Source organism: Barbatula barbatula (assembly GCF_947034865.1).
Source record: "Barbatula barbatula genome assembly, chromosome: 2".
Lineage (NCBI taxonomy): Eukaryota > Metazoa > Chordata > Actinopteri > Cypriniformes > Nemacheilidae > Barbatula > Barbatula barbatula.
Genome location: NC_136767.1, coordinates 29,387,114 through 29,406,292, shown reverse-complemented (window position 1 = coordinate 29,406,292; position 19,179 = coordinate 29,387,114). Strand labels below are relative to the sequence as shown.

At 45.3% G+C, this 19,179-nt stretch overlaps 1 protein-coding gene across 1 annotated transcript in view; it reads left to right on the top strand.

Annotated features, from left to right (window-relative positions):
• The window catches only part of LOC306902979 (2-hydroxyacyl-CoA lyase 2-like), a gene marked incomplete at both ends in the record, with an annotated part of 44,022 nt that extends 25,556 nt beyond the window's left edge, over positions 1-18,466 (top strand). The window contains 6 exons of the mRNA XM_079471899.1: positions 16,631-16,745; positions 16,870-17,039; positions 17,136-17,206; positions 17,352-17,423; positions 17,722-17,827; positions 18,285-18,466. Coding sequence (XP_079328025.1) covers positions 16,631-16,745; positions 16,870-17,039; positions 17,136-17,206; positions 17,352-17,423; positions 17,722-17,827; positions 18,285-18,466 — 716 coding nt within the window. The remainder of the gene's footprint in view (positions 1-16,630; positions 16,746-16,869; positions 17,040-17,135; positions 17,207-17,351; positions 17,424-17,721; positions 17,828-18,284) is intronic.
• Positions 18,467-19,179: the final 713 nt, after the last annotated feature.

Below are 19,179 nucleotides of genomic sequence, written 5' to 3'. Positions count from 1 at the left end.
TCGTGTTGGATACGTCATACTACGCTGACTTACAATCTGACAGTCTCACAGCAATAAATCCTGAAATGCTCTCTGATGGTCATGATAATAGTGTTGTTTACAGTCAAAGAAACGCATTTAATTTACAATCGTGCATCATCCACAATACTTCTGCGGGAGAAAAGAATCCAAAATGCAACTAAATCCACTAAAAGAGGTCAACAAATCAATATCCTCTCAGAGCCGTGTGTGTTTAGATCAATGGGTCACATCTGTTCTCTAAATATGATGGTTGAACAAACAGAATGACTGAACACAAACATGAGCTGCATTTCTCCTTCAATCCACAATCATTTTGATGACGTGTTATCACTAAAGATCAAAGGTCATTCCACTTAAAGAGATGAAGTTGCTTTTAATAGAACAAGTTCCCTTTCTGTCGGTCTCTCGACGTTGTGTCGACAGAATGGGGTTTGACTTGAGAACCTACCTTCTCTGACTGACTTGAACAGGCCAATGAAAATTGGCGAATGAAATTTGCATGCCGGACTCCGCCCCCGGATATCCGGGTATAAAAGGGAGCCGGCGTGCCGCATTCATTCACCTTTTGTTCTTCGGAGCCTTCGCATCCTGATGCTGACGACTCTGCAGATACTATCTACGTGTTGCTGGTCTTACGACGTGGTGCAGCGGACTGTCCCTTTTCCTGTGACTTCCCCTGGGCGTCTCGGCAACTTCCAAGGCATCTCTCTAAAGAGCGAGCCCTTTTCAGGGCTTAATATTTCTTCAGCGCGGCATGTCCCGCTGTGCTCATGGGTGCGGCGCACTCATCGAGGAAGGGGACGGACACGATGTCTGCCTCGTGTGTCTGGGACTCCAGCACGCTGAGGCAGCGTTTGTGGATACATCTTGCCCGCACTGCGCGCGGATGGCTAGTCAGACGTTGCGTCACTGCGCGCGGATGGCTGTCCAGACGTTGCGTCACTGCGCGCGGATGGTAATTCAGACGTTGCGTTCACGGGTAGCTGCGTTCTTCCGAGAATCAGCCGCCACCTCGAGTGCTTCCCGTTCTGCGGCAGCAGTGGCATCAGCCCTGCCGTCCGCTTCGGCGAGCACCGAGGGTGATCGGGGAATTACCGTGAGCCTCAATCCGTCAGCCATCGGCTCGCGGACCGTTCACGCCCCGCCTCGCTCGTCTGACCGTCTCGGAAAAGGCGGTACGCCGCCTTGTTCCTCCGTCACGTACTCGGACACGGGGCGTGACGACGATGAGATGTCGCTCGCAGCATCGGAGGGCGTCCTCTTGGCATCCGACCCTGACGATTCCTTAGAGCTTCCCCCTCCGGGGGGTCGAGCTCAGGATGAAGCGGACGTTGAGATGTCAACCATGCTTTCCCGGGCCGCGAGTGTTGGGCTGCAGTGCACCGCACTGCCAGGTAAGTCCGCCCAACGCACGTGGTATCTGGGGACCGGCCACGGTCGGCACCGGTACCATTCTTCCCGGAAGTGCATGAGAAGCTCAGTCGGACCTGGAACGCCCCTTCTCGGCGCGTGCACGTCAGACTAGCTCGGTCGCCCTGACTTCCCTCGATGACGGGGCAGCTGAGGGCTACGTCGACATCCCTCAGGTGGAACGTGCAGTCGCGGTGCACCTGTGCCAGCAGACAGCTGCCACCTGGAGAGATCGACCAAGGCTCCCTTCCAAGGCTTGTAAGTTTTCGGCATCGCTGGTGTCGAGGGCTTACAACGCTGCGGGTCAAGCTGCCTTGGCTCTTCGCGCCATGGCCATCCTGCAGGAGGCCAGGGCGTTGGAGGAGTTGCACGAGGGAAAGTCCGACCCTGGGCTACTGCCGCACTGCCACTGACCTCGCTCTTCGGGCGACAAAGGTGGCGGCGCGAGCCCTGGGGTCGTACGATGTCCACACTGGTGGTCCAGGAGAGACACCTTTGGCTGAACCTTGCACAGATGCGGGACGCTGAGAAGGTTCGCTTTCTCGGCGCTCCCATCGCGCAGGGTGGGCTGTTTGGTGATACGGTCGAGGGCAGCAGTTCTCGACTGTACAGAAGCAGACGGAGGCGATTCTGCCCCGCCGCGACCCGGCCGCCTATCGTCCGTCGAGGTCCCGCGCGGCGTCTGCTTCCCAGCAGCCCCGCCCCTCTCCGACTCAGACTCCGGCCCCAGCGCCCCCTGCACAGGCGGCCTCCCGGAGAAGGACGTCGAAGAGGAGAGCACCATCCCGTCACCAACCTCCGCGGAAGCAGAAGCGTTCCTGACGGGGTGAACCCAGGGAGATCGAGTTCACCGGGCCCGACCCTGGCAACTACATCGCTAGAGGGTCGGACTGGGACGGTGCCTGCCCCGTCCCAGCAACACCAGCCGGGTCCTTTTCAGGGCCTGGCGCCCACTTTCTCACAGAAAGAGCTTTCTCTCTCCCTGGGTCTTCTTCACAGCCGCTCTCACCCTCCGCAGGACGGTGTTCGGCAACCCCACGTTGTGTTTCGGCGAGACACACGGTTGGGTATACTCTCAGTGGCCACCAGCACCCTCAGTCAGACGGTGCGGTATGCCGCGATATCGCCCGACAGGCACCTCGGCAGAGCCGCTCTCCTCCCCGGGGTCCCCCCCGCGTCGAGGGAGCCGTACTGCCAGCCATCGAACCACCCCCCACGGGGGCAGTGAATCAGATCGAACCTCTGGTCCCCCTGTCTCGGTACCTGGGAGCCTGGTTGGCTCTTCCCAGACCGGCACGCTGGCTAGAGCGAACGATCCGTCTCGGCTATGCGCACCCGAGTTTCGGGACGTCCTCTTCACATCAGTGGGAGTAGATGCTCCCGTGCTTCGGGCCGAGGTCGCTACCCTTCTGGCGAAGGGGGCGGTCGAGCTCGTCCCTCTGGCTGAGATGTACTCCGGGTTTTACAGCCCGTATTTCATTGTCCCCAAGAAAAGTGGCGGGCTGCGCCCCATCTTGGACCTGCGTACCCTGAACAAGCACCTACACAAGCTGCCGTTCAGGATGCTAACGCAGAAGCGCATTCTGACGTCCGTCAGGCGTCAGGATTGGTTCATGGCGATCGACCTGAAGGACGCGTACTTCCATGTGTCCGTCCTCCCTCGTCACCGGCCGTTCCTACGGTTCGCTTTCGAGGGACAGGCATATCAGTACCGCGTCCTCCCATTTGGTCTGTCCCTGTCTCCTCGAGTCTTTACGAAGGTCGTGGAGGCCGCCCTCACTCCCCTCAGGGAGCAGGGGGTGCGCATACTCAACTATCTCGACGACTGGCTCATCTTGGCGCACTCGCGAGATCTGTTGTGTACACACAGGGACCTGGTGCTCCGGCACCTAGACCATTTGGGGTTACAGGTCAACCGAGAGAAGAGCAAGCTCTCCCCTGTGCAGAGCATCCTTTTCCTCGGTATGGAACTCGACTCTGTCTCCATGACTGCACGTCTTTCTTCCGAGCGTGCCCAGTCAGTGCTGACCTGCCTGAGGAACTTCAGGCAGCAGCCAGCGGTCCCGCTGAAACTTTTTCAGAGGCTCCTGGGACACATGGCGTCCTCGGCGGGGGTGGTCCCCCTCGGGTTGATGCACATGAGACCGCTACAGCACTGGCTACAGAGCAGAGTTCCTTGGAGTGCGTGGCACACCGGCAACAGGCGCGTCGCGATCACGCCCTTCTGCCGGCGCACCCTAACCCCATGGTCTTCAATGACCTTTCTGCGGACAGGGGTCCCTCTTGGGCAGGTTCGGGGCGCGTCGTGGTGACGACAGACGCCTCCCTGCAGGGTTGGGGTGCTGTGTGCAACGGGCACGCAGTGTCGGGTCTCTGGACGGGCCCCCGCCTGCGCTGGCATATCAATCGCCTAGAGTTGTTGGCGGTGCTGCTTGCACTGAGGAGGTTCCTTCCCCTCGTGCAGGACAAGCACGTGCTGGTCCGGTCGGACAGCATGACTGCCGTGGCATATATCAACCGACAGGGTGGTATTCGTTCACGGCAGCTATCGCAACTCGCCCGACGCCTCCTCCTGTGGAGCCAGCAGGTGACCAAGTCTCTGTTAGCCACGCACATCCCGGGCGACCTGAACCAGACAGCCGATGCGCTCTCTCGTCAGTCGACGCCCTGCGGAGAGTGGCGGCTCCACCCCCGCGCCAGCTCATTTGGGTGCAGTTCGGGCAGGCACAGGTGGACCTGTTCGCCTCCCTGGACACCACCCATTGCCCGCTTTGGTACTCCCTGACTGAGGGCCCCCTCGGCACGGATGCCCTGGCGCACAGCTGGCCGCGGGACAAGCGGAAGTACGCCTTCCCCCCAGTGAGCCTCATTGCACACGTCTTGTGCAAAGTCAGGGAAGAGGAGCATCAAGTGCTACTAGTTGCGCCTTACTGGCCCAACCGGACTTGGTTCTCGGAGCTAATGCTCCTGACGACAACTCCCCCCTGGCCGATTCCCCTGACGAAGGACTTCCTTTCTCAGGGGAAGGGCACGTTGTGGCATCCGAGTCCAGACCTCTGGAACCTCCATGTCTGGCCCCTGGACGGGACGAGGAGATCCTGAGTGGTCTACCCCCAGCGGTGGTAGAGACCATTGTTCAGGCTAGGGCCCCAGCCACGAGGCGGTTATACGCTTTTAAGTGGCGCCTCTTCTCGTCCTGGTGTTCTTCTCGTGGAGAAGACCCACGGATATGCTCGATCGGGAGCGTGCTGTCCTTCCTGCAGTCGAGACTCGAGAGCAATCTCTCCCCTTCCACGCTGACGGTGTATGTAGCCGCAATTGCCGCTCATCACAGGCCAGTTAGTGGGAAGTCTCTGGGACAGCACGACCTGGTCATTAGGTTCCTGAGGGGCGCGAGAAGGCTGAATCCGGCCCGTCCGCGCTCCGTTCCCTCTTGGGACCTCAATGTGGTCCTGGCGGGCCTCCAGAGGCCCCCCTTCGAGCCCCTCAGAGATGCCGCTCTTTCTCATCTCTCGATGAAGACGGCTCTCCTAGCGGCGCTCGCCAAGAGGGTAGGGGACCTACATGCATTTTTCGTGGCCACGGATTGCCTAGAGTTCGGGCCTGGTCAATCTCACGTTATCCTGAGACCCCGGCCTGGCTACGTGCCCGAAGTTCCCACCACTCCCTTTCGGGACCAGGTGGTGAACCTGCGGGCGCTCCCTTCTCGGGAGGAAGACCCAACCCCTTCCGTGTTGTGTCCAGTGCGCGCGCTGCGCCTCTGCCTGGACTGCACGCAGAGCGTCTGGAGCTCTGAGCAGCTTGTTTGTCTGTTTTGGGAGGTCAGCACAAGGGGAGGGCTGTCTCCAAACAGAGGTTGGCGCACTGGATCGTGGACGCCATCAATGGCTTACCGATCACAGGATCTCCCGTGCCCGCTTGCAGTGAGGGCACACTCCACCAGGGGTGTGGCCTCCTCGTGGGCACTGGCTCAGAGCGCCCCTCTGGCAGACGTATGTAGAGCTGCGGGTTGGGCTACGCCCGGCACCTTCGCGAGGTTCTACAGCCTCCGCGTGGAACCGGTATCAGCCAGAGTCTTACGAAGCACCGCCAGGTAAGTCCGGCAGCCGGTGGGCGTACGCCTGCGATAGCACTCCTCCATAGGTGAGACGTGGTGCTATCCAGCCTCCCCTCTTCCCCCCACGTGGGCGAAGAGTAGGCATTCCATCCATCACTAAGCACTCCTCGGCGTCGGGCTCGGCGGAGCAGCCCTGCCTCCCTTGGCCTGTTTCTGAGCTCTAGCAGTGACTCAAACAAGGCCTAGTGCTCCACACGTAGTAACCCCCCCACAGGGCGGTTCCGTCTGATGTCTTCTCATGAATGGCTCTCAATCGATGGCCCATGACCTCTCCCAGGTGTACTTCACCTGCTCGCGACACCATCTCGTGTCTGCATGTCTCCCACGTGCTCTCCCCTATCCGGTGAGACCGTGTGTGAATCTCCACTAAGCTCCTCCCTGCGGTAGGAAGTGGTCTCCGTAGCGCGTTCCCTCAGGGGGGAATGACGCTTCCCAGTGGCCTTACGGTGCCGGGCGGCTTCTCGCTGTTAAGAGAACTAGGCCGCCGTCCGTGACGGCCGGTGGAAGGGGCTCCCATCTTTTTTGAAAGCTCTGGACTCCTTCCCTTCCGCTGGAAGGTTGCAATTCATGCTTAGCGCTCACGTCTGACACGCCCAGGCCAGTCAGCGTCGCTTCGCGAGGAATTGTGACGCGGCACAGCGCTGTGGCGTTTTCCGAGGAACCCCATTCTGTCGACACAACGTCGAGAGACCGACAGAAAGGGAACGTCTCGGTTACGTATGTAACCTCCGTTCCCTGATGGAGGGAACGAGACGTTGTGTCCTTCATGCCACAACACTGGCCGCCCGCTGCAGCAGTCGGGGCAAGATCCTCAGGCTCCTCAGCACAAAAGGTGAATGAATGCGGCACGCCGGCTCCCTTTTATACCCGGATATCCGGGGGCGGAGTCCGGCATGCAAATTTCATTCGCCAATTTTCATTGGCCTGTTCAAGTCAGTCAGAGAAGGTAGGTTCTCAAGTCAAACCCCATTCTGTCGACACAACGTCTCGTTCCCTCCATCAGGGAACGGAGGTTACATACGTAACCGAGACGTTTTTCTTTACCGTTTTGAAATATACTTTATTATTAAAAACGCAAAGCCCCCTCCAACCAAAAAACAGCTTCTTCATTCCTATAGAGCATTTCACAAGACGTAAACAACACTAGTACCAAAGCACTTCCTGTTTCCGTTGTTTAGATGTTTTATTTCACATACAGATCATTAAGTCGTATACCGTATACAATTTGATTCAGTTTTCTGTAAAACAAAAACAACTTTACATAATTTCTTTTGGGGTGTTTTTCCTCAGGTTTCATGACATTGAGTCTATTTTCAGAATTGTCCTGTGTCGTGTGTGTGTGTGTGTGTGTGTTGACTTGGTTATAGATGGTGATAGATGTGAACACATGGTTAGGAAACATGTAATGTGTTCTGACACAAAGAACAAGAGAACCAAAGTCTAACACACACAATCATATAGATACACATGACAAACCTTACCTTAAAATAATATATCTTAAAATATACCAGAGCCATTGATTTGTTACAAGATGCACACTTGAAAAGTTTTTGTAAAACAGTCTAGATTGAACGAAGGCTATTCCCAATATGAGATAAATTTTGGGGGGAACTGTGTCCAGTGTTTTGTCCATTAGGGGCTTCTAAAACAAAATGATAAAACGGTCAGTTCTGGTCCTTTATTCTGATTGGCTGAGCAGAGTGTTATGAGCTGTTATAAAATATCCAGATTAATAAATGCTGGCTGCATTACATAGCCTAAATATCACTTATTTACTTTATTTCATGAAACCTTGCTAAGCATATGGAATAACCGCTTCTTTGCAATAAGCCCTAAGAAGCAGTGGGCTACAAGTGTATTTATAACAGCTAAGAGTGTTTTAGGCCCTGTTAAAAAAACAGGTGGAAGATGTGAGGCTTTAGTTAACTGGAGAGAATCGCTGGTTTGGTACTAAAAAAGTTTATTAATAAATATGATCATCATTTATTGTGTTATTAATAGAAACCCCTACAATAATCCGCCCGCACCTGCAGAGTGTTGCTAAGGCGTTGCTAAGGTGTTCTGGGAGGATGTTATCTGACCCGGGTCATACTAAAGTCTCTGCAATCGGCTAAGTATCTGTAATGTCTCTTATAATGGCCACTTTCAGTTTAACCAGACACACTTTTGACGTTAAGCGATGAAGCTCAAATTGGTCGCGCATGCGCATATTCAAACATGGCGCCGAAAATCACGTGACCGACGCCATTGACGTTTCTTCCGACATCAAAATAAAGGTTAAAGAAAATAAAGCGTTTAAAGTTAAGTTAAAAAATTCAATACAGACAAACAAAAATAATAATAACAATTTATAATGTTTGTGTCACCAGTATCGAGTACATAACAGAAGAATGGGATGAGCATGTTTATGAGCCTTTGCTATTTCGCCGAATTTACCTAATAAGTATTTACATGTTTTATGTATTTAGTTTTATAAACTATGTTTTTTATTCAAACATATTTAGTGACACATTCAAATCTAAACGTATAATTAAACAATTAGATACATTATGAATGATCAAATAATTGATTTAATAATTAAGGTAAAATGTAAACCTTTAACTTTGTTCATTCGTGAGATCTGTGGGTTGTTTGTTGGTATTTTCATGAGTTTAATGGATGATGTATTAATATTCTTCAAACGCATTTCCATTAATGACCGGTGGATGGAGCTCTTCGTTTATATAAAGGATCCATATAATAGCGTTGAGTTTAAAAGCATATCAATGATCGACACCAGAATATAATAACATTCAACACCAAACAATAAACATCATTGAAACACTTTCTGACTCATACAAAGTGATATCAATGTGATTCCACAGGCATTATGGCTTTAATGTAAAGAGCAGACAGCAGGAGGCGGAGAAAGTGACACATTGAACAGAAGAGCAGAGATGAATCCAACATGAGGTCTTGTACATCCACCGAGATGATTTACTCTTGGACAAACATACTTATGTTCATCATCATCTTTCAACATGTTAAGAGATGTGATTCTTCAGGTCAGATGAATTTATTGCTGTTTTATATCATTTGTTTTTCTTATGTCCATTCTGCTTAAAAAATACTCATTTTAGTTCTTTTGTCAAGTTGCTTTTCTTCAAACATTGTTTGTATTAATGTTTACATTCACACTAAATATGTAAAGCACCCAGGACTAGCGATGTAAAGCATTATTTATGTTACATATTTCGATGATGTTCTTGTAGATGACATCACTGTGCCGAACATCTTCAAACTTCGGGCTTTGGACATGTGGAGACTGGAGATGAAGACGAGTGAAGAACATAGAAATCAGACGTATGAAATACAAGTTGGTCGCACAAAAAACATGGAAACTATCGACAGAGTGAGTTTAACCGTCCCACTGCCTCCTGACACAGAGTTTTGTGTTTTTATTCGTATGGACAGTAATGATTTTCTGTGCATTGACAGATGTCATTGAATGCTGTTGCTGACACAGTGATCTGGACGTCACAGATACCGCTGAACTGCACAGATCATTCTGTGAGAATAAGACGCATCTCTGATAACTCAACACTTGGATCCTGGAGCGCATGGAAAACTCACTATGGTGGGGAATTTAAAATCAGTTTTCTGTGCTGATAATAATGTGCGTCACATCCCAGCTGAAAAAAATGTTCACAGTGAGAGCTGTATTGGTTTTAAAGGAAGCTTTAATGGTATCTGGGGGTCTCTACTGGTAGTGTGTTGTGTTCTATTGGTGGGATTTTATTGGGTGGATGAGAACCTATCAACACCATTGAATCCTACAGGAATAAAACACATATTACATTAAGAAATGTTGTTCTGGTTTTAATGGTAAACAACTGATGGTTCATAATGGTGTTTGAAATGGAATCCGTGTTAACTACATTTGATATGTTTTTGTATATATTGTATATAAATAATATATTTTTAGTATTATTAATACGCTTAAAAAAAGGTTGGGTTGTTTCAAACCGAGTTTGGGTCAAATACAGACATTTTCAATGTTCATTTTCTAATCTCTCTCACGTACCTTCTCTGGATCGGATCTGCCCGCTGCTACAAGATCTGTAGATTCTCTTCCACCAACACCTGACCGATCAGTTCTGACTTCAATCTCTTTTTTACTCTTTAAAACAAAAACAATAATACTTCTGTCTTTTCTCTGTATACTGTGGTAGGCGAGACCAGCTTTTATATTGCACTTGTGCTTTTTGTTTTCCTTATTTTGTTCCAATTGCTTCCGTTGTTTACCCGTCTGTAAGTCGCTTTGGATAAAAGCGTCGGCTAAATGTAAATGTCCATAAACCATATTTTACCCAAAGGGTTCAAACAAACCAGACTTTTTTAGCACTAAACCATATTTGACTTCTGATGTAACGTTGTAGGATATGAACTTCTTCTTTTTGTCATTTACATGGTTCATGTCTGTTGTGAGCCTCTCAACTGTCAGGGATGAATAAGCTTTTTTTGTCGACCCGCCTCACACAAAACTAAGCTGGTTGTCTTTTTAGATTGTTAGAATCACACAATGATCCCGTGAGCTATCAGATACACCTTGAGCTCCTAACAGGCCTATTGAGAGTCAGTTTAGTAAAACTTCAATTGTTGCCTCCTGAATGGCCTTCCGTTCCTCCTCCGTCAAAGCCATACTGTCCAGGATCACTTCAGGCCCCTGATGACCGACAGACTCTACAATGCTAGGAACTGAATGTGCTTCCATGGTGTGAAGTTCCTCTTCTGGCTCAGGTGAGTGACAGGTCTGAGTAGAAACATACATACATTAGGTTCATATAATAATACCTATTGAATCTTTGTGCAGTCAGAGACTGAGCACAACTGAGATTATTAAATAAATCATTTTCATTTTATTCAACATCACATCATCTCCTGCCTGCTGTTCTTCCCTTCATCTCTGTATCTACCTGGTGGTTCGTTCACAGTATTCATATTTTCTGATTTAGTCATTTCCTGACGAAGAGAGAACTAGCCAAACTGGAGTTTGGATCTATAAGATCTGCAAGCATATAGTCGGATCTATCATGAGAGAAGCCAAGACATTCCCGGTAAACCTGAGTCTGTACCTCAGCCATTCACGCTCTCTCGTGTCAGCCGGTTAAACATTTAGTTTCTAACATAGATGGTGATAGACAGACAAAAGTTAGGGAGAAGAGGGAAATCTCTATTCACAGCAGCACTTGGCATTTGGTTTTCTAATGTTAGGGTATATGTCCAATGTCACGTGACTAAACCGGTAAACTGGTTTCGCTGCATCTAGCTTTCCTGTATCTCAGTGGTAAGAGGAAGATATTGTGTAAACATCGCAAGGTTGTGGGTTGGATCCCAGGGGATGGCAGACAGGTGTGCACGCGCAGCTCACTGCATCACAAGCCTTGCTGTCTTTGATCTCATGCGCCTATTTGACACTTAAGCATTCTTGTTGTATTGCCAACACTGCAAGTTTTTACTGCAACATTGCATGTAAACACGTTCGTGCAGAACACCTGTTTTGGCAGATATCCATAAATCAGGACAGGGAAACACCACTCCCACAATCCGACAATGTGTCTATTATTCTATTCTCTTGAGGCGTATTCTCCTCCCCTCGCAGTGACAAAGATTGTTGCATTATACACCAGGGAATGTTATTCTAACTGTCAACGTCTGTGACACCCAGACAGAAAGTAAGAGTCCCCGGCATGGAGGAGAGAGCGTGGCGGAGGTCCTGCGGGCTCACGGGGTCAAATTCGTCTTTACGTTGGTGGGAGGACACATCTCGCCCATCCTGGTGGCCTGTGAGAAACTGGGCATCCGCATCGTCGACACGCGGCACGAGGCCACGGCTGTGTTTGCAGCCGATGCCGTGGCAAGACTTTCCGGTAAGAACAAATCTAAGAAAGCAAGAGGGTCCTTCGTGTTGCATGAGGATGTTAGATGGTGATAATCTAGTGTTTTGCCCCTGTAGGCACAGTGGGTGTGGCTGCAGTCACGGCCGGACCTGGACTGACCAACACTGTCACTGCGGTGAAGAACGCTCAGATGGCCGAATCTCCTCTGCTTCTCATCGGTGGTGCAGCTGCTACTCTACTGCAGGTCAGAAAGTTACTTCAAGGTTCACTTTACATACTCTCTGCTCAGCCTGGCGTGCTGGAACACCTCTGCCTTATCTGTTCCTCATATCGCTATTGGTGTGAGATTATATCAGGTAACTGTCCGTCACAGAGGTAACCCCCTGACCGCAACAGTGAGGCTCTGAAAGTAGAAATCATTTTATGAATTTAATTCTAAAACTTGAATATAACATTTCATGCGCAAGTTGTGAGTTTAATATTGAGTCTGTCAACAACTGTGTGTATAAGAATGCTTAACATGCTTTCTCTGCACTCATGAGATTGTGGTAGTGATGAAATTACAGGGTTTTATCTCCATGTATCTCTGACACAGTAAACTGGATGTGTATTCATCACCTCACCTCAAGGCTTATCTTAACTCTCCTGGTTCCTCCCGCCCAGTACAAGTGTACACACAGAGAGCAAATAAGTCAGCAATTACTTTTATATTATTATTGAACCGCTCTACCCGGGATCTTACGAAGCATGTTGAAGAGAAGAAACGCACTAGAAAGAAAATAACAAAGCAAATGATCTCATTTCAGTATGAACAGAAGAACAGGTGTACAGGGATGAAGCTTCAGGAACGGAGCTAAAGAAGAAACTTCAATGTTTGCTTCATTTTTTCTTAAGAATAAAATGACATGCTTTGTTTCTACTTGCCCGGTCAAGAGCTTACAGTATACTTATCTATCAAGCCTTTCAGTGTAACAAGCACATCGCATTCTCATGTATATATTAACACGAAGTGTTGAGTGACATTAATGATCAATTATTGTGGAGGGATTCTTTCGCTCATAATTTAATATAGAGGAGTCTCTGACACCATTGTTTGCGCATAATATTTCCTTCTGGAAGACGTATGATGCCAAACAATAAGCTATTAAAAGTAAACTGTTAGCTAGCATTATGATGTTGTGAACACTTATTCTTGTATTATAAAGTCGTTACTTTATATTTGTCGGAATACTTGTGACATTCAATGTTTCGACTTGCTCTGAACAAGAATGTCATTATATCATCATCATTATATTCAAATGAAATTCCGCACTGCTAAAATAATTTTTATTTTTGACGAAAAAGGGTTTAAGCATAAAATAAATAAGTCTATTTATCACAAAAATCTATTTATCACATATAAAAAGAGAATAGTTACTTTCACACTAAATGCTAATGATTTGTAAAAAAAAAAATTCGGCCAATGGTCAATAATCTTTTTTACATATTTAAAGCACAATAAAATGTAAATGCTCCCCTAATTATTTTATATATTTTAATAAGTAAAATTCTGAATTTGTACATATTGTGTTACGCTGAATGACAATGTAACAGTATTTCAACCAAATTGTGACTTTATTGTCCAAGAAACTTTACGTTGTAAGTAAAAAGACATTTTACTTGCATTTAATGTGCTTTCTATGGACACAAAATCACTTTATCAATTTATTTCGACCCATGTATAAAACATCTGTGAAGCTATTCTAACTTCTGTTGATCTTTATGGCAAGAACATAAAACTCCTTTTTTTAAATAAAATTAGGATGTGGATATAAATATGTGAGTATTGTCCTCCTAAGAATGTTTTGTCAATCTGATCCCATAAATTCTCATTGGTGCTGAAAAGTTGCAGACATAGTATATCTTACTGTAAAATACATTTGATATGAACATTCTGTTGAGTCGTGTGTGTAACGTAGAAGAGATCCTAGCTTAAGACATTAATTGTTTATGTTAATACAGCGAACAGTAATATTTTAAGTGTGTGTCATATATGTGATGGTTTTGTGATCTGTTATAAATATGAAAATCTACAATTTGTACAAGAATAACCCACCACTCTTCCTCTTGACATTCGATTTTTGTGTTTTTTAGGGTAGAGGAGCCTTGCAGGATTTTGACCAGATGTCTCTCTTTAAACCCCTCTGTAAGTTCTGTGCTTCAGTGAGAACAGTGAGAGAAATCGTTCCTACTGTGAGAAAAGCATTGGCCGTGGCACAGTCTGGCACACCAGGTAATGCTGCGAATGACCATTTTTTCATTTAATCATTTATCATTTTTGTGAGTGATTGAAACATGTCACTTTTAAGTTAAGATATAGTGAATCACACTTTTTAGAGAGTACATGACCTGACTCTGTGTGCATAAGTACAGTTTGATGTGTATAACAATTTCACAGGCCCAGTGTTTATCGAGCTTCCCATAGACACGCTGTACCCTTTCCATGTGGTGGAAAAAGAGTTTGCCCCTAAAAACACTCCCAAAGGTCTTATGGGCAAAATCACTGCACGGTAAAACATTTCTCACTTTTTATTTCCTCCAATTTTCTTACGCTTTATTTCATTATTAAAGGAAAGGCAATCACTTTTACGTTGAAAGTGTTTTTGTTTGTTATCCGCCAGGTATCTTAAAAATCACTTATCTAACTTATTTGCTGGAGCTTGGGAAAACCGTGATCCCTCCCCACTTCCCGTTCACATCCCGCAGGCCACAGAGGATGAGGTGAGACCTGTCAATCATTTAATGGCCATTTGAGATGTATTATTAATTGCTTTTATGGTTGCGTCACATTAGATCTCATTTGATTCTCATCATCTTTGAATTGAACCATAACAGGGCAGAATGAAATGATCTAGAAAGCTGTGACTTTTACTTCAGACACGGCAGATTAGATCTTATTTACATGACTCGGTATTCAAGTTGTTTCATTCATTTCCAGATTCAAAGATGTGTGGAACTGGTGAGCCGAGCCAAGAAACCCGTCATACTGTTGGGGAGCCAAGCAACCTTGCCGCCTACACCTGCAGATGATGTCAGGTCATTTAGCCATTCTGTCTTTACCCAGTTTGTGTCATACTCGTTCATGGAGTAGTTCATCAATCCCCTTCTGGATATTAAACCTATTGTCTTTGTGGTGCCAGTCTAGATATTTAAAGACACCCCTCCTTCATTAAACAGTAAACATTAAACATTTAATATTGACATATACTGGTTGACACCTTTACATTTTTTTAAATCATATCGTGAAAAAACCCGTTCTGCTACTTTAGACCTGCTTACTATTTATTTTTCTTTGCAATAAAGGGCATTAGAAGTATAAAATAACACTCAAAAAAAATCCTCTCAAAAAATTATATTCTCATGTGGTTCAAAACTTCTGGTTCATTTTTATGTGGAAAAGAAAATATGTTGAGAAATCATTTTGGGGCCAAGTCAATGGGGCGGTGTTGTTTGGCTACCAACAAATATCTTCTTTTGTATTCTGCAGAACAAATATTTATTTTTCTTACAAAAAAAGAGTTTAAATCTTGGTGTGAACTATCCCTTTAGGTCCGTAGTTCTCGAACGTTTTCCTTGTTGTACAGTGCATTTTCGACCCTCCCCAAAATAAAGTCGCATAATCCTAAACTAGAATTTTAAGAAACCAAAAACATATTCAGTTATACAATGCTGAAACATAAATAATTTTGGTTATTTTTCTAGTGTTTGATTGCGTGAAAAGTATGATACAAATTCCGTGTCCCCCTGGATCAATCTTGGGGCCCCCAGTTCGAGAACCACTGCTTTAGGTCCAAAGGGTTTTTATGCTCCATATGCAACCAACACAGTTACTGTATGTATTGAATAAATTGATCATATAGAATAATGCTTTAGTTGTGTAAGCATGAGCCAAAAACGGCAACAATTATTGATTTATAGCACCCGGACATGTAACTCATGGTTGAAGTTTGAACTCTCTTTTTGGATGTGTGTCTTACAGAAAGGCCCTAGAGTCTTTAGGCATTCCTTGCTTCCTGGGTGGGATGTCTCGGGGCATGCTGGGAAAGAACAGTCTACTGCACATCAGACAGAACAGGAGAGATGCCTTGAAAGATGCTGATCTTGTGCTGCTGGCAGGTGAGTAACAGCGCCATCTAGTGTCTTTTTATTTTCTATGGTTTTATACTGTTCGGAATGCTTAGAAAACTAAGCTATTCTTTTTCTAGATGTCAATACATGATTTGTTTTGGTTTGTAGGCACAGTGTGTGACTTCAGATTGGGTTATGGAAGGGTGCTGAACCGACGGAGTAAAATCATTGCAGTTAACAGAGACAGAAGTCAGCTATTGAAGAACTCGGACATGTTCTGGAAACCAACAGTGGCCATTCAAGGTGAAGAAGTGCAGTTTAATTTCTTTCCTGAATACATAATGTATAATACATTAATGAAAATAAAATTCTCTGTACTATAGTATTAACTATAGTATCTAACTAGTTTTAATTCATTAACTGTAATAGGCCTATACTTAATTGAACACCCTATACCGGAGTATCTTGACATTTTACTACAGTTTACTATAGTAAATATTATAGTATACTCTACTACAGTATTTTATCATTTGGGCACATCATTTACATTACACACTTACAATCTTGTGATCAATGTTTTGTAAAGAGACTGTACTTTATTGTGTATATTATATGTATATAAAATGTGTGGTCTTAAAGCACATGGGACATCTTTTGGGACCTTTTGAAGTTTAAAAAGCTCTGCACTAAATAAACTAGAATCAAAATCCATCTGTAGTGGACATGAAATGGTAAATGCGTCACATGATTTGGGAGGGGTCGTGAGATATGTAGGAAGTGGTTATCGGGCACCTGCTCACCTGTTGTGGGTCAGGAGGGGGTGAATGGGGAGTAAGTGTACTCTTTGTTGACCAGCAATTTATTTTTGCAACATGTTTGTGGAGTAATAATTGGAGTATTGGAAAGCTTTCTGTTTTTTGTATGTATGATGTCCTTTTTGATGCGTCACAAATACAGCACTCCCAGTTTAGCCGCTCAGCGGATTACAGCTACATCATATTTGTATAATTTAAGTTATAACCTGTGTATACATACAGTACATATACACTACTAAAAAAGGGTTCTACACTGACAATTTGTTTTCCAAATGTTTCAGGCGATGCTGGCTCTTTCCTCCTGCGTCTCTCTAAAGCCCTCAAGGGACACAGATGCCCAGAGGAATGGCCTCAAAGTCTGAAAGAAGGAGATTACGTCAAAGAGAAAACTAACAGGTGAACTTTCCCCACCTTTTCTATTCTTGCTTGCATGTCAGCTTTGTCTCAGGAGACTGAATGTGTAAACCTATGACCTATAACTCCCTTCAGTTTCATCTCGCTGCCTATTTGTTTATCTCAGAGCCAAAGCAGATGAGAAGACAGAGATGCATCTGAATCCTCTGAATGTTCTGCACCGGGTGGATGAGCTTTTGAATGAGGACAGCATCATAGTGGCCGCCGGGGGAGATTTTGTCGGCAGTGCTGCTTATATCATGAGGCCGCGGGGCCCGCTGCGCTGGCTAGACCCAGGTTAGCAGGACTATCGATATTTTTTGACCTGTTTGTGAACATCTAAAGCACCGTTTTGAAGGAATTGATGATTCTGTTTTCTGCTATTCACTCCAGGAGCTTTTGGGACTCTGGGTGTTGGAGGAGGTTTTGCTCTGGGGGCCAAGCTCTGTCGACCTGACTCTGAGGTAAGACTGTAAAGAAGTTAAATTGTATTGAATGCTTTGATATTGATCTCTGTTTGACCAGAGGACCTAGCTGACCTGACTGTAGTGACATTTGCCCCAGTTATTGAAACAGCTTTTCCCACGTGGTGCGATGTGTGTGTTACAGGTTTGGATCATTTACGGTGATGGTTCCCTTGGATACAGTGTAGCTGAATTTGATACCTTTACACGCCACAAGGTGGGGAAAACACGGCCAAACCTCACATATAAATCCCTTTTATGTACTGGGGACAAAGTAGTTTACATATCTATTTAAAAGACAGGACAGGGCGTAATAGGGTTTTGGATTACATTTGATTTATTTACAAATGAATTAAAAAATCATAACATTTTTAACCCTTTCCATATGCGATCAACAGCAGATGAAGCATGTTATGTGATTGTCCCCATAGACTTATATTGTAAGTGCATAATGCATAAATGCAGTATATAAGCCAGAACGATTGTAAATGAGCTGTTTTTTCACGTCATGTCAGACACCAGTGATCGCTCTGGTCGGAAATGATGCCTGCTGGAGTCAGATCTCCAGAGAACAAGTGCCTTTGCTCGGGAGCAATGTAGCCTGTGGTCTCGCCTTCACAGGTGAGATGGTTTACTCTAATAATATTTTCAAAATGTTGTCATAAATGTAGGATTTAGCACGAGTTTGAAGTTTACAGTACACCTCCCGAGTCTTCAAAAAAATTTGTGGATCAAGATGTTTTTCAGAAAAAGGATATTGTTGCATGTATGTTCTTTGACCTGTGATGTCATATTACTAACCAGGGAAATTATTTACTTGAATGTTGTTGTACCGTACAGTTCAACTACGTGTAAAATCGCTTTAAAAGAGAAGTCTGGGTCACAGTTATTTACCATTTTTGTTATTTAGTAATTTATTGTTGAGTCTTCCGTAGCACCTGTGACATTATAGGATTGCATAGTGTCCAGCAGTTGTACACTCAAGGAATACAGCAGCACTGACATTTGACTTTCTTCTATACATGTATTTGGATACAAAAGTATGAATTCGTTTTTTTTTCTTGTTTTCTGCTTGCAGATTATCACATCGTAGCTGATGGCTATGGGGGCAAGGGTTACCTGGTTGGGGGGCGACAGGATGAGTCACAACTTGATGACATCATTAAAAAGGCACAGAAGGAAAGTAGAGAGGGAAAAGCCATTCTGTTAAACGTTCTGATTGGGAAAACCAACTTCAGGGAGGGCTCTATCTCCGTCTAAACAGCGACACTGTGCACGATCCTGCCTAGAAACCCAAAGTTCTCTTTTATGTTTTACATTTCAATTTTATGTTTTAATTTTAAAGCCTAATTAATTTATATGCGGTGCACATTTCAGTACATTTACAGACTGACTTGTTAAAACAAAAAGAAGTTAAGTTATTGGAATGGAAGCAGAGTATCAAATGTGTGCAACAACATACCAGATTGCAGCGGTGTTGTAACTAGGACAGTTTTTAAAGTTAAATTGGGTGAAACTCAGAAAAAGGACAGGTTGTGGTCATCTTTCTCTCCACCAGAAATAAGACAATATTTCGCTCAAAGAGAGCTGATGTTTAATACATTTTTACATTGTGACATTATTTTATAAGTAAGCACATACATTTACCCAATGTCTCAGTGTTGTATTGGGGAAATAAGGCTTATTTTTTTCTTGTAATACTTAATTTGACAAGTACCATGTTGTAGAATTTGTTGTACTGGCTTTAATTTATGCTTATTTTATTAATATTACGTACTGTATTACAGTATGAGAATCACCATTTAGAATAATGAGAATTATTGAAACCTCCTATACAGGACCCATAACAATGAATTTTTTTGATTAATGTACTTAAAGTAGGTCACAATGTCACAATCGCAAAAATTATTTATTTAAGAAAAATATAAGTTGTATACGGTGGCCTGGACATGTTTTTTTTCTTGAAGTTCACC